This window comes from Pelophylax lessonae (genome assembly GCF_965119305.1).
Source record: "Pelophylax lessonae genome assembly, chromosome: 1".
Taxonomy (NCBI): Eukaryota; Metazoa; Chordata; class Amphibia; order Anura; family Ranidae; genus Pelophylax; species Pelophylax lessonae.
This window is the reverse complement of record NC_138768.1, coordinates 524,689,797-524,705,072: the sequence shown is the minus strand read 5'-3', so window position 1 is coordinate 524,705,072 and position 15,276 is coordinate 524,689,797. Positions and strand designations below refer to the sequence as shown.

At 44.3% G+C, this 15,276-nt stretch overlaps 1 protein-coding gene across 1 annotated transcript in view; it reads right to left on the bottom strand.

Annotated features, from left to right (window-relative positions):
• DNAH6 (dynein axonemal heavy chain 6) overlaps window positions 1–15,276 on the bottom strand; it is a 473,665-nt gene that overhangs the window by 441,402 nt on the left and 16,987 nt on the right. The window contains exon 3 of the mRNA XM_082248007.1: window positions 2,399–2,575. Within this exon, the coding sequence (XP_082104133.1) occupies window positions 2,399–2,575 (177 nt within the window). The remainder of the gene's footprint in view (window positions 1–2,398; window positions 2,576–15,276) is intronic.

The window sequence follows — 15,276 nt, the reverse complement described above, 5'->3', positions numbered from 1 at the left end:
GTCAGCATGTTCAAAGGGGACAATGTGTCCTGAAGAGCCTAGTCTATTTATTTCCTAGTGAAAGAACTTTGATTGGGCTGTCCACAGAGATACATTTCTACTTTAAAGCTCAGTTCACTCTTTACTTCTACAAGGGTTTGGCTCTTGGTTCTGGAAAAAAGTTCAGTGTCCTCAAATTGTTGCTAGGGGTACCCGGAGTATCCTACTATTACCTATCCAAGTACTACAATAAAGCATCAGGAAAAGCATACCCCTAGGGCCTAGACTGTTCATGAGCCTGAATAGTGATTGGAACTGTGTGCTGTACTGCGAGGAAACCGTTGGGAAAACGATCCGGACAAACGAGGGGGTTTTTTGGTGTCTCAGGCCAAGGGGATGGGACTTTATGGGCAAGTAGGTATCAATTAAACAAGGTAAAAATTATATCTCAATTTATTACCAATATTACATAAGTAAATAAATATCATCTCAATTGTGAGTATTGGTGTTGGGTATAGGCCCCATGTGAAAAAGATAAAGAAAGGAGGGATTCTAGATGAATCAGTGACATATGTGATAATTGTGACAGTTATGGATCTTGTCTCTGTGTATCCCGTCTGTAGCTCAGGGATAGGTGGTTCACAGAGTTTCATCCATAATTTCTGATGCGTTTCGGCTGTATTAGCCTTTATCTAAGTTTTCTGTCACCCAGCTGTAATATATAATCAATAATATTTAATATGTCCGTTGACAAACTACTTAGCAGCTTCTAAAGGGGAAGCGCTATACATTATAGGAAGATGCCTATGGAATAATATTAATTAACAGTATTACAGTACATCAAATTATTGCCGCAGTGAGTACTTTTCAGGTGCAATAAATTAGAGATATCAGTTTTGAAAATTCATATTTATGCTCACCTTGAACAAATAAATAACACAAAGAAACTAGGCATGTGCAAGTCCTATCATCTGCTACATTTGGTGCCTGTGTTGAAAAGAATGTATTGTATTGCCATGTAAAGTTACACCATACTACTGGTATTCAATAATTAAAATATTAAAGGGTAACTCCACTTTTGTTGAGAAAAAAACATTCCCCTCTGGGTGATCTATGTACATTGCAAGAATTTTAATAAATTGTGTTGCAGATTCCTACCTTTTGTTATTCTGAAGAAATCACTGTTTGTTCCTCTGTGCCCCTGTGCTCAGTGAGTCTAATGGGAGTGGTTTCATAATAATAAATTAGCTGCAGCAGCTACAGGGCACTAATGAGGAAAGCTACTGAGCCTGCATCCCTTTAGATGTGTTCCTATTGGGAGTATTTCACCAACAATGACATTTTTGTTGCAGGGGATGGCTAAAATCCAGGCGCTGACTGGCAACTTTTGGCCCAGGGGGCAAGTACAAACCAGAGGCCCATGGTGCAGTGACTCGGCCCCCCTCCCACTCTCCCTCTTCCTGGCCTCCTCCTGACCCCCAATTCCAGGCTGAAGCTCCACTCCAGTTACTCTCTACTCACTGGCCGAACTCAGAGCTGGCCGGGGGTAGGAGAGTCTCAAGTGGGGCATGGAACTGGTCTCTGCTCAGACACAGTTTACACTATCCATGCTGGGTCCTTGTCTTTATCCTGCATACAGTAGGTCAGCAGTGGGGAATTTTTACTTCTCTTTACCAGGAATCCTTTAGGTAGTCTGTGGAAGAAGCAGTGCAGCCTTTTTACGGGGCATCAGAGAGGCCTGGGGGGCAATTGCCCCCCTTTCCCCTGGCCCAGTCCTCCCCTGCTAAAATCTGACTTGTATCTTAGTGCAGACTTCAGAGGAAATCAGTAACGAATCTGGTGGCCATTCTGTACACATTCTGTGTACAGAACACCTCTAGGTAGCCATATTGCATTGCATTTTCAGAAAATGACAGCGACTGCATATTGAAAAGAAAAGGTATTTTTTAATATCATACAATTACAATATGACTTGTATACGCTATAATATTTTTTCTTTATTTACAATTTTATTCCCTACGAAAGTGGAGTTATCCTTTAAAGCAACCCACTCACTTCTCTAACCAAAAAATTCAGGCAGCTGCATTCTGTTAAAGAGCAGGACAAATACTGCTGGGTACCAAGCCTGTTCTTCGCTCTTGCAGAGCTACTAGCACTGCCGCTATCCAACACTTCCAAGTGTGTCAGATAGTTTATCCTCTCCTTCAATCACTTGCTATATCACTACAATTCTAATCCTTCCCTAATCTATCCAAATGTTTTCACTGCAGTTGGGCTTTATAATATACTGTATATTATCTGTAATATTTTGTTATATAATAATACTAGATAATGACCCCAAAAAAGACTATTTATTACATTGCACAAAATGACAACAGAATAAATATACATGATAATTAAATAAAATATTCAGCCTGACCTGTTTTTCTTTTAAATCGTCTGGAAGTTCAGGCAGTCGAACAGGGGAAGGGACAGCTTGCAGTCTTTTCTCTGCAGAAGTTGGCCGTAAAAGTACACCTCGATTTATCAAGTCTTCTGCGTTCTTCTGATATATGTATTCAGGTTGATGGTGATCTTGATACACTTTTAAAACAGGCTTAAGGGAACAAAGTAAATATTAAAATACAATACAAAAACAGCTATGACTTAAAATAACTTAGGGGAGATAATAACTTTGGAGAGATTTTTACATCCTATAACCAAAATAGGAGGGAAATCCGTGGTTGTTACCGGAACTACTGAGCCCAATGGAAGATTTCCCCTCTATTCCTATTCTGGGAATAACCTAAAATTTGGAATTTTCTTTCTATTCCACTTTTTTTTTTCAGTGATAACGGAAAATAGAACAAATTGAGAGGGTAAATTTTCCTAACAGGGGCAAAGACAGCAATAAAAACCTGACAGGTGTTTTAATACCTTTCCACTCTATCCAAAACTAAATGCAAAGAGCTTTTAGTTATACTTTAACAAGTTGACCTCCATAAAGGTTTACCCCCCTTCATGACCAGGCCATTTTTTGCAATACGGCGCTGCGTTACTTTAACTGACAATTGTGCAGTCACGCAACACTGATCACAAAATCTGTCATTTTTTTTCTCACAAAAAGAACTTTCTTTTGGTGGTATTTGGTCATCTCTGCGTTTCTTATTTTTTGCGCTATAAACAAAAAAAGACCGACAATTTTGAAAAAAAAAAAAACAGTATTTTTTTACTTTCTGCTATAAAACATACCCAATAAAAAGAAAAAAATAATTAAAAATCAAATTGCTTTTTAAATTTAGGCAAACATGTTTTTGGTAAAAAAAATCCCAATAAGCATATATTGATTGGTTTACGGGAACATTACAGTGTCTACTAACTATGGGATATATTCATGGAATTTTTCTTTTTTTTATACTAGTAATGTTGGCGATCAGCAACTTATAGCGGGACTGCTATATTGCGGCGGACAAACGGACACTAACTGACACTTTTAACACTAATACAGTGACCAGTGCTAAAAATATGCACTACTAATGACACTGACTGGGAAGGGGTTAAACATCTAGGGCGATCAAAGGGTTAACTACCCAGTGTTTTTGTGTACTGTGTTAGGTGCTTTTACTAAGGCAAGAGATGGATTTTATTCCCTGCTTTGCACAAACACAAAATCCATTCCTTCCCCCTGATAGAACTGAAATCTGTGTGTATTATTGATGATCGGTGGGTGCCAGCGGACATCCCGTGCCTGGAAACGGCAGGTTGGCTTCTGCTGTAAATATTCACAGCAGAAGCGGTTCGCCGGGAGCTAGTGCGTGCCCTCTGCAGGCAGAAGTACAGAATCAGATAAATATTCGTGATTCTGCACAGGAGAGCAGCCCTGTAGCAGTAAAACTGCTATGGGGCGGACAGCAAGTAACTTTAGTCAGAAAACTAGATCCTGATAGGTAATTTCAGGTTGGTCCCTTTTTACAGGTATATCTATGTAAAACATTAAAAATAAGTGCCTATACTGTTTAAAATCCAATGGGTCCCAGCTCTGTACATGCTCAGCTGCTCTCTATTTTAAGCAACGTGCTTAAAATCAGAGCCACTAGAGGCCAATCAGCTGACAGCTTTAGGCTTCATGCATACTAAGCGCCTGAACAAATGCTAGCGTATTGCTCATGGAGCATATTGCTTATGCATTTATGTACTTTTTTGCAAGTCTGCAGTGTGTTTTTTTTTTTTTTCAAAACATTCCCTTCTGCTTTCACTAAAATCATTTTACACTTGAAAATACCAAATACATCGAAAACCCTTTTTTTCATTTTCTGCCCAAAAGCTCTTCTCAAAAACACACTTGTGAATGCTCCTCTTCAAATATGCCTGTAAATGCTTAAATGTGCATGGCCACATACTGTAAGCTAGTTGCTTCCACAGGCTGGAAGAAAAAATGCCTGTATAAGCAGCATTTTTTATGCCGAGTTTAGAAGAGGCCTTAAGATTTACTGTTGCTGAAGGGGGAAGAAAGCAACAGGAATGTCACAGACTGTGCTGAGGGAATACAGATTAGAGAGGGAGAAAAGAAAAGTAGGAGAGGTGACAGGACATACTCTGCTGCCAGGGGGACACAAAAGGGTAGTGTTCAATCTTATCTCCCTGATATTCTCTCCTTTCTTCCTCATGAACAGCCTGGAAACTTCAGCACTTCTAAAGCTGAGTACACACTGGCTTAAAATTGGCATGCTCAACAGGAACCGGTCAATTTTCAGTCAGTGTATACAGGTGTGTCTATCCAACTCATAACCCAATGAGCTGCAAGCGCTGATCTTGGGGGGGGGGGGGGGAGGACAGTGTGTACCCAAGCTTAACTTTGCCAAGACATATTGTACAATCAAGACTGGAAATGTACATATTGTAATTAAAGAAAGTGACATTGTTTTTGAGACCAAGTTGTGGGGGAGAGTTTCCAATAAGGAAGTTAATGCTTTGAGCTTCAACAAAATGGCAGCCTACAGAAAGGAGAAACAGGAGCAAAGCTGGAGGCAATTTACAGCACACACTAATTTTAGTAACATCACGTGTTTAAACTGTTATAGGTAAAGTTCCACTTTAATGTTTTATTATACATCATCCAGCTCTCTACTCCTCTACCTCTTATAGTCAAAATGATGCTAGAGAGGAAACAATAATCATTATCAGAAAGCCCAGTTCAAAATCGCATGGCAAGTCGCACCCTATTGCCGGCAATGGAACCTGTTCAAATCATTGTGAGTCCCAGTGACTTTGAAAAAGGTTACTGCACTACTTTTTTGCCATTTCACTGCGACTTGCATTGACTTCTGTTAAATGATTAGATAAGGGTGAGCCCAAGTATTGAATAGTGTGTAATTTAGGTACCAGCATCCATACTGAAATCAAAAAATTAGAGGGAAAAGAAGGAGACTGTGTTCCCCAAAACACAGACTACAAAGGTGTGGGGGGGGAACTACAGTGGATCTGGACTTTCTAGGTATCTCAAATATAGTTGTCATCTATAACAAACACATTTATAAAAATGAAAAATGTATTCAATACATAGCATAAAAAGTCATAAAAGACAAGGGAAAATTAATTCTCAAGAAGACATAGAGTTCATATCATACAAAAACTGAGTTATTGCACTTGAGACAGAATGTGACAAATCCGTTGGAATATCTGTTCCTCAACATGTTTCGCAGTTGTAGTCCGCTTCCTCAGGAAGATTACAGTATACACACATTCTAACGGTATAATTAGAAAATATAAACTAAACGGAATACAAGATAAATATAATTAAGACAATAGAGAAATATATATATGAAAAGTATATAAATCAGCAAAGAAAGGGGGGGGGAATTTTTTGGGGGGGAAAGGGAATATAATTTTTTGGAAATATTCCCTCCCCCCCCCCAAAAACATTTCCCCCTTTTGTTATAGATGACAACTATATTTGAGGTACCCAGAAAGTCCAGCCCCCCCCCCCTTTGTAGACTGTGTTTTGGGGAACACAATCTCCATCTTTTCCCTCTCATTTTCTGTTAAATTAAGTCGCAAGCTGCAATAAAATGGCACATCAAAATCACATTAATCAGGCGGCTTTAAAATTGCGCTGAAGTAGCACAATTTCAAATCTGTACTTGTGTGAACAAAGGTAAAATGCATTTTAGCCTGATCTGGTCCCTACCCTAAACCACACGATCAGGGTAGGCTGAATGTGGCCACTTAATTCAGCAGGACTGGTTTACTGCCTGTGGACTAGATCACATTAAAGAATGATATGAGAGAAGTATGAATCAATTCTTTTTGGGTACTGTAATTTTAAACAATGACAACTAGATTATTTGCAGTTGTTGCTTTGTTTTAAAGTTTTTTTACATTGTGAAACATGGATGACAAACACTGTACTTAGAACTGAAATACCATGGAAACTTTGCTAAGACAAAGGTTAGAATTGCAACACTACTCCTTCCGACTGCAGGAATGGTTAAAAAAAATTCAAAAAAAGTGCACTTACTATAAAAAATAAAAATATGACTAAATTAAAATATTACCCTACATCCCAAATGTTTTATGAGCATCCTGGAAATTTTCATAGACAAAGAACTACCGCCTCCCATTTAAAAAAATATGTGCAGAAAATAATTTTAAGTGCATCTGCACAATGAGCTTTCCCTTACTGTCACATTCCCCAAATTTCTGTTGAAAATGCCAGTAAAAATGTGGCTTGCTAATATGATGTGTGTGAGGGAAATCACTTTGGTTGGGGGGCCCATGGGAAACCCTGGTCTCAGCTCCCCATGTCCCTCTTAGGTGTAAGTCAAACTGTAAGTCAAACTGTGTCTATTAGGGGCACAGGGCGAAAATGATGGACAACTACTTAATGGACACTGAGAATATGGTTTAGATTACTTCAAATGGAACAGTAATATTTATCAACAATATCCCTCAAGAAATCTATGATACATGAATTCCACTGTATCAGAATGATGGAACATTGTATGAGCTTTGCCTCATAAACTATTGCAGGTAGGAGCCTGATAGTCTGCTACTGGGGTCTCCTGCTATTGTCTGTTTAATAGGGCTCCGTTCACATCTTGGCATTCCAGATCGTGGGCAGAATCGCGATCCTGAATCATGGCAAATCGTGGACACCCGTGCGATTCCCCCCACTTCCATTGGCTCCCCAAACAGGGCGCGATTTTCCAGCGATTGTTGCCTGACAAATCGCAGCAAAATCGTGCAAACAGAATCGCGGGACGCCTTTTCCCCAAAATAAGTTCTTGTACTTTTTTTGGGTGACAGACGACCTTCGATTCTGTTTGTGTGATTTTACCACGGTCCGTCAGGCGACAAACGCTGCATAATCGCGCTGCGTTTGGGGTGCCATTGGAAGTGACGGGAATCACACAGGCGTAATCTGATTTGCAGTGATTTGTGATTGTGGACAGAATCGCAGTGATCCGGAATGCTAAGATGTAAATGGAGCCTGAGGTGTTCTGTGTTTATACTTAGGATAATATGTGTGGTTCTCTATTAACCCTGTTGCCGGCAGTGTGGTCACCCAGGTGGATTTAATTGCTGAGTTACTCAGCATGTTAATTATATCATTGTCAGCTAGTAGTTGCTAGATCAAGGTTTGTATTGCTAATTGTGCTAATTACCGCACCTATTGTCTGCTAGGGGAGGTGTTTACACTTGTAAAAATGTGTATTGTATGTTACGAGCTTGATGCTGGCAAGGCTGACCTGGAATGAGATCCCTGATTGTCCAGGTGGTCAGTTTATTTAACCTAATTCTTAGCTATGGTAATTATAATCCTGTGTGCAGTTTGTTTAGTTAGGGTAATATGATCAGGAGGGGGATGTCTCCTATGGGATATATATTCTGTGTGAGTTTGTTCAATAAAGTGTTCCAGATCTCATACAAGCTATTTGTCGGCTAGTCTTGTATGTTATGCGGCTATAATATCTGATATCTATGTTCAGACTGGAGGAAAGCAGTATACTGATGGAAGCACTCTAGCGCAGCGTGGGTCAGTTCCATCACAGTGTGCCAACAATGCTGCACTGACTCTGAATTCAGAGCAGAGTTACTACTCTCATGTAGGCTGTGGGATGATTATCATTTTTGTCACTGCTGATTCAAGAGCCTGTAGATCAGGAGAGGGTCATACTTTGGCTCAGTCAGGAGAGGTAATTTTGCTTCTGAAGCACCCTCTAGTATGTGCTACTAGAGTTGAGAGTTGGTAAAAGCATTTCTGGCCAGGAATAAACCTGAGTCACTGAATTTGGTCAGGGTTACTAGAGGCTAGGGCTAGACGACTTATCCTATCAGCTCTCTGATGCCTCCCCCTGGTATCTGGAATATTTAAGAATGTTCTAGAACTAGAGGGCGGGGTGAGGAGGAGATGCCATGAATATTCATGGGATCGCAGCCAATCGCCAGAGGTGGGCTGGCAGGGGACTGAGCAAACCCCATAAATAGACATGGGCCATGCCAGCATGGAAGTCGGGTGGAAGGTGGAGATGGAGTGCTGAGGAGAGGCTGTCGGTGGCCCTTAAAGGGACTCCTACCAATGGGGTTTTAACTCAGGCTGGAGGCTTGGGATAGCTGGTGTGGAAGGATCCCACCATAGGAGGCATCTGGAGGAATTCATGCTGGACAGTGAGTAATATCAGCACGGTACAGGGACATAACTAGGGAAAGACTGTCAACTGTAGCAGTGCTCTCTGAAGACAGCATTTTGCTCAAGCCTTCATCCTTTCATCTTTGTCCTGGGGAATCTCCATGGTAGTAAGCCAGTCAGGAAGGACTGGGGAAGCAAGCAGCAAGGTGGGCTGGTATCTTCTGCAGCAGTAGAACTGGGCTCAGGAGCTACAGGAAGGCAGAAGGAGATGCTGTTTACTCCACTTTGTGCTTTTTAAATCCACAATGGGACAGATGCTCCCTGCCTGTAATGGGCAGTCGCTGAATTAACACTAAAAACTGTTAGTTCCATTGAAGTGATCAGCAGGAGTTGCATATGTGAACCAAGTTGGTGCAGGAGGAGGGAAGAAGAGGATTTTCAGTGTACATAGTGAGGAAGTTGTTCTCTCTGTGAAAAGTTCTCGAATTTTTTCAAGTTGGGCATCCCATAAATTCCCTACCCCATCCAAGTTATTAACCCCTAAATAAAACAACAAAAACAAACTGTCAGGGTGCCAGGAAACCACGCCACATGAAGATGCAAGAAAAATAAAGCAGTTTATGGGCAACAACAATAAACGCACAGAAAGAGTGAGGAGCGAAATTGAGAACAGCTGGGGTCAAGTCCAGAAGCGGGTAGTCATCCAAGCTGAGATCGAGCCTAGAAGCGGGTAGTCATCCAAGCCAGGGTCGAGTCCAGTAGCGGGTAGTCTGCCGATGCCGGATCATCTGCCAATACAGGGTCGTCTGCCGATGCAGAATAGAGAGCCAGGAAAGTTGTCAGCCAAGCCAGATCATGCACGGGAGAACATGGAGAACAGAAGACTGCTAGCAGTGATGTACCTTGAAGCACAAACACAAGGGCAAGGGACTGCAAGCCCTGCAACATCATCACTGAGCGACGCCCAGGCAGCAGGCAAGTGATGATGCAAACAGAGTTTATAAGAGACAGCAGTCTACACATGTCCAAGATGGCTGCCAACAGGAAGGCAAGGTAAGACCTTGACATTACCCTCCCCTTAATGGCCCCTCCTCCGCGGAGCAAAAAAGGTTTCTGAGGAAAGCGAGAGTGGAAAGCGCGGAGAAGGGCATGTGCATGAACATCAGTGTAGGGAACTCAGGACCATAACACTTCCAGTGCACCTGGTATTGAACCTGACCTCAGAACAGACGAGAATCCAAGATGCTGCTAACCTCATACTCCTCATGATTGCCCACAGGAATGGGAGGAGGGTGAGGAAGTGAAGAAGTATAGCGATTGCAAAATAGTGTCCTCAAAATGTGAAAGACATTGGAGATACGTATGCCAGGAGGAAGATCAAGGGCATAGACCACCGGGTTCCCCTTATGGAGGATGTGAAAAGGCCCAACAAAACGGAGTGCCAGTTTAGAAGTGGGCACCCTGGGGTTGAGATTATGGGTTGACAACCACACCCTCTCCCAACGTGGTACGAAGGAGCAGACAAGGGTCTCCGGTCTGCCTGGAGCTTCTGACGCTGTGCAGAGACCCATAAAGACTTTTAAACCTGCACCCAAGAGGAATGGAGGGTACGAAGATGATCCTCCACAGCCGGGATGTCCTGTGGCGAAAACGACTCAGGCAACACAATGGGTTGGAAACCGTAATTGGCCATGAATGGAGACATTCAGGAAGACGAGTTGATGGCAGAGTTCCTGACAAACTCTTCCCAGGATAGCAGATCAACCCAATTGTCCTGATGGTCAGAAATATAGCAGCGGAGAAATTGCTCCAGAGCTTGGTTGGAATGCTCAGCGGCACCATTGGACTGCGGACGGTAGGCCAAGGAGAGTCGAATACCGAACTGGGAGCAAAAAGGCACGCCAGAACCTGGAGACAAACTGGCTCCCACAGTGCAAGACAATCTCCTTAGGCAACCCGTGTAAGTGAAAAACCTCCCTGGCAAACGCCGAGGCAAGCTCCTGAGCAATAGGCAGCCGCTTAAACGGAACACAGTGGCACATTTTGGAGAACCGGTCAACAACCATGAGGATAACCATGTAACCTCGAGACTCGGGAAGGTCCACAAAAAAATCTATGGCCAGGTGCGACCAGGGATGCTCCCTATTTGGAATGGGATTCAGTAGGCCCAAGGGAAGGTGCCACAGAGATTTGTTTTGGGCACAGACCGAACAAGCAGCCACATACGCAGCAACATCAGTGCTGAGAGATGGCCACCAGAACTGACGGGAAACAGCCCAGGACAACTGGTCCTTACCAGGATGACCGGCAGTTTTGAAATTGTGGTACGTGCGCAACAGTCTGATGCGCAACCCCTCAGGCACAAAACATTTGCCAACAGGTCTCTCTGTGGGAGCATCAGGTTGGGCAGCCAAGATCTGTTTCCCAAGAGGAGAGGTTAAGTTGGTGCGGATGGCAGCCAGGATATGATCCGAAGGTATGACTGGTGTCGGCACGGAGTCCTCCCTGGACAATTCCGATTACTGGCGAGACAAGGCATCAGCTTTAACATTCTTGGAACCAGGGGAAAATGGGACCACATAGTTATAACGTGACAAGAAAAAGGCCATTCTGACCTGAGAGGTTGTGAGCCTTTTGGCCTCCGAGAGAAAAGTCAGATTCTTATGATCGGTGAGAATGAGAACTGGAGCCACAGAGCCCTCAAGCAAGTGTCTCCACTCCTTGAGAGCCAGGATAATGGCCAAGAGCTCTCTGTCTCGAATCTCGTAATTGCATTCAGCTGGAGACGGCTTTTTGGAGTAGAACCCACAAGGAAGTAAGGTTCCATCAGGTGTCCGACGCTGAGACAGGAGGGCGTCTACTCCCGTCTCAGAAGTATCCACCTCTAGGACAAAGGGCAAACCAGGATTGGGATGAGACAGAATGGGAGCAAAAGCGAAAGCAGGCTTGAGGGTCTTGAAAGCTTGGATGGCAGCAGGCATCCAATTGTGGGGATCGCTGCCCTTCTTAGTCAGATGTGCGATAGGTTTGGCCAAAGAGGAAAAGTTCCTGATAAATTTCCGATAGTAGTTGGCAAACCCAAGGAAACGCTGACTGGAACGGAGACCACTAGGGCGAGGCCATTGTAGAACAGCTGAAACCTTCTGAGGGTCCATGGAGAAACTTTCATCAGAAATTATGTAGCCCAAGAAGGTAACCTGAGTCAGGTGGAATTAACATTTCTCAAGATTACAGAAAAGCCGATTCTCACGCAACCGTTGCAGCACTCGTCTGACATCCAGGTAGTGTGATTCAATGGAGTCCGAGAAAATCAAGATGTCATCCAAATAGACTACCAGGCATTGCTGCAACATATCACAAAATACATCATTGATGAACTCCGGGAAGACAGCGGGCGCATTGCACAAGCCAAAGGGCGTCACTAGATATTCGTAATGACCGGTTCTGGTATTAAACACGGTCTTCCACTAATCACCCTCCTTGATCCTTACGAGGTTATACACGGCCCTTAGGTCAAGCTTGGTAAAGACCAGTGCTCCCTTGAGGTCATCAAACAATTCAGTAATCAACGGAATCGGGTATGCATTCTTGACCGTGATGCGATTGAGGCCCCTATAATGAATGCAAGGTCTCAACTCACCCCCCTTCTTCTTTCCGAAGAAAAAACCGGCACCCGTTGGAGAAGTGGACTTGCGAATGTGCCATCGGGCAAGCGCATCCTTCACGTACTCCTCCATGGCCTTATTCTCCACAACTGAGAGAGAATAAACCCTGCCAAGAGGGGGAATGGCACCAGGTTGCAAGTCTATGGCACAATCGTATGGATGATGAGGAGGAAGAGTACCAGCGCCTATCTTGTCACATACATCTTGATACTCATGATATTCAGTAGGCAACACTGAATCCGAGGAGGTACAAAGTACCTTAACAGGCTCATGGATTCAAACAGCGCCACACTGTGGAGACAAAGAGAGGATCTCAACTGACTGCCAATCAATGGTCGGATTGTGTTTCTGAAGCCGAGGGTACCCCAAAACAACAGAGTAGCAGAGTTGCATGGGTTCACAGCCAGACGCACCATTCCCAGGAGGCATGGGAGGTGAGGGAGGAATGGGTGGGGAAGAAAATGTAGGTGCAAATCTGATAGGAGACCTCTGCAGGTGCTCCTTAAACAATGGTCTCTGCCCGAGCCTGATATTGATCAAAATCAGGAAAGATATGAGAGCCTCAAGCTCGTCAGGGAGGATCCTTGGCCGCAATCTCATCCTTCAATACATCGGAGAGACCATGAGAGAAGACAGCCACCAGAGTCTCATTATTCCAGCCCACCTCTGCTGCCAGGGTACGAAATTCGATGGCATACTCGGCCATGGTTCGTATACCCTGTTGAATGGACAGGAGCAGCTTAGCAGCAGAGGCAGAGCGAGCAGGCACATCTAATACCCTACGAAAGGAGGCACCAAAACTCGGGTAATCGAGTATCACAGGAATATCATTCTCCCATAAGGGATTCGCCCAGGCCAAGACCTTGTCGAGAGCAACAAGATTAGGAAGCCCACCTTGGACCTGTTAGAGGGAAACGCTTGAGGAACCATTTCAAAATAAATGGTTTAGGAAACCACAACACTGACTTGGTTCACCCACAGCTGCAGGGACAGGAGCGGAAACAGGAGCAGCAGCAGGAGGGCCCACCAGCCTAGCAGCACCAGGAGCAAGTGTGTTGTGCATTCAAGCAACGTCTGCAACGCCTGAGTAAAGTGACCTAAAAGGTAATCTTGTTGATCGAGAATGGTAACCATCATGGGAAGTGTAGGAGCACCTGAATTGTCAGGATTCATGGCCCTTGTGTACTGTCAGGATGCCAGGAAACCAGACCACACTAAGATGCAAGTAAAATAAAGCAGTTTATTAGGGCAACAACAATAAATGCACAGCAAGAGTGAGAAGCGAAATCAGGAACAGCCAGGGTCAAGTCCAAAAGCTGGTAGTCATCCAAGCCGGGATAGAGTCTAGAAGCGGGTAGTCATCCAAGCCGGAGTCGAGTCCAGTAGCAGGTAGTCTGCAGATGCAGGATCGTCTGCCGATGCGGGGTCGTCTGCCGATGTGGAATCAAGAGCCAGGAAAATCGTCAGCCAAGCCAGGTCATGCACGGAGGAGCACCTTGGAGCACAAACACAAGGGCAAGGACTGCAAGCCCTCAGGTGATATCTACAGTCAGGTGTGCAACATCATCACTGAGCGACACCCAGGCAGCAGGCAAGATGAGGTAAACAGAATTTATAAGAGACAGTGTTCTGCACATGTCCAAGATGGCTGCCAAGAGGAAGGCAAGGTAAGACCTTGACACAAGTCATGGACTGTTTTCTGTTTTGGAATGCATGAAGAAAATGCTGTGTGCCTGGCCATGTAGTAGTGGGGAGTCCTAGCTCAGCAGCTCCTATGTGGCATGTGCTACATTTGGGGGCTTGTCCGGGATATTGCCCATGGAACCCTGCACAGCCGTTGCCCCTAGCAACCAGAGATCATCAAACCAGAGACTGTTTCTTGCTGTTAAAGTCCACAAGGGGATGAAGACAGGAAGCTAGAATTGTGCTTTGCTGAACTGTTAATGTCAGTTTGGTGTTCAAGTGCCATTGTCTATAGCAACCACGGAGAGGTTTCTGCCAATTAGCTACATTGCATGCCCAGTTGCTACAACTTTGGCTGGGATGGCTACTTGTGATGAACCGGAGTCTGCTTTAATCAGTAAGAACTGTGTTAGGTGCTGTCATCCATGGCAACCACAGCGGGAAATCGCACCCATGGATTAAAAAGTGCTCAGCAGTCTGCATATAGCTGGGGAAAGTGACTGTGTGTTGAAGTGTTCTGCTGAAAACAGTGAAATGTGCATGGATACATAGGAGGCAACTGGAGGGATTCAGCTAAAGAGGCAGCGGGACAGAGCAAGCAAGGACAGTGATATCAACACAGTACAGGAACAACACAAGGGGAGAGACTGTCAGCTGTAGTAGTGCTTTCTAAAGACAGCATTGTGCGTAAGTCTTCATCCCTTCATCTTTGCCCTGGGGAATCGCCATGGTAGTATGCCAGTCAGGAAGGACTGGGGAAACAAGCAGCAAGGTGGGTTGGTATCTTCTGCAGCAGTAGAACTGGGCTCTGGAGCTACAGGAAGGCAGAAGGAGATGCTATTTACTCCACTTTGTGCTTTTTAAATCCACAATGGGACAGATGCCCCCTGCCTGTAATGGGCAGTCGCTGAATTAACACTAAAAGCTGTTAATTCCCCTGGAGTGAACGAAGTTGGTGCAGGAAGAGGCAAGAAGAGGATTTTCAGTGTATATAGTGAGGAAGTTGCCCACTATGTAAAAAGTTCTGGACATTTTTCAAGTTGGGCATCCCATAAATTCCCTACCCCATCCAAGTTATCAACCCCTAAATAAAACAAAACAAACAAGCCAAGGACTGTTTTCTGTGTTTGAATGCACGAAGGAAATGTTGTGTGCCTGACCGTGTGGCAGTGGGGAATCCTAACTCAGAAGCTCCTACTGGGGCGTGCTACACTTCTTTTATGTGACTTGTTCCTCTACTGGATTTGGTACTTCTGTACAATGTCATACAGGTGGCTTTAGCTGTGCTTAGGCCCGGGACAAGGGGTGGGCAAGAGAGGTGGCCGCTCTGGGCACTGTGGT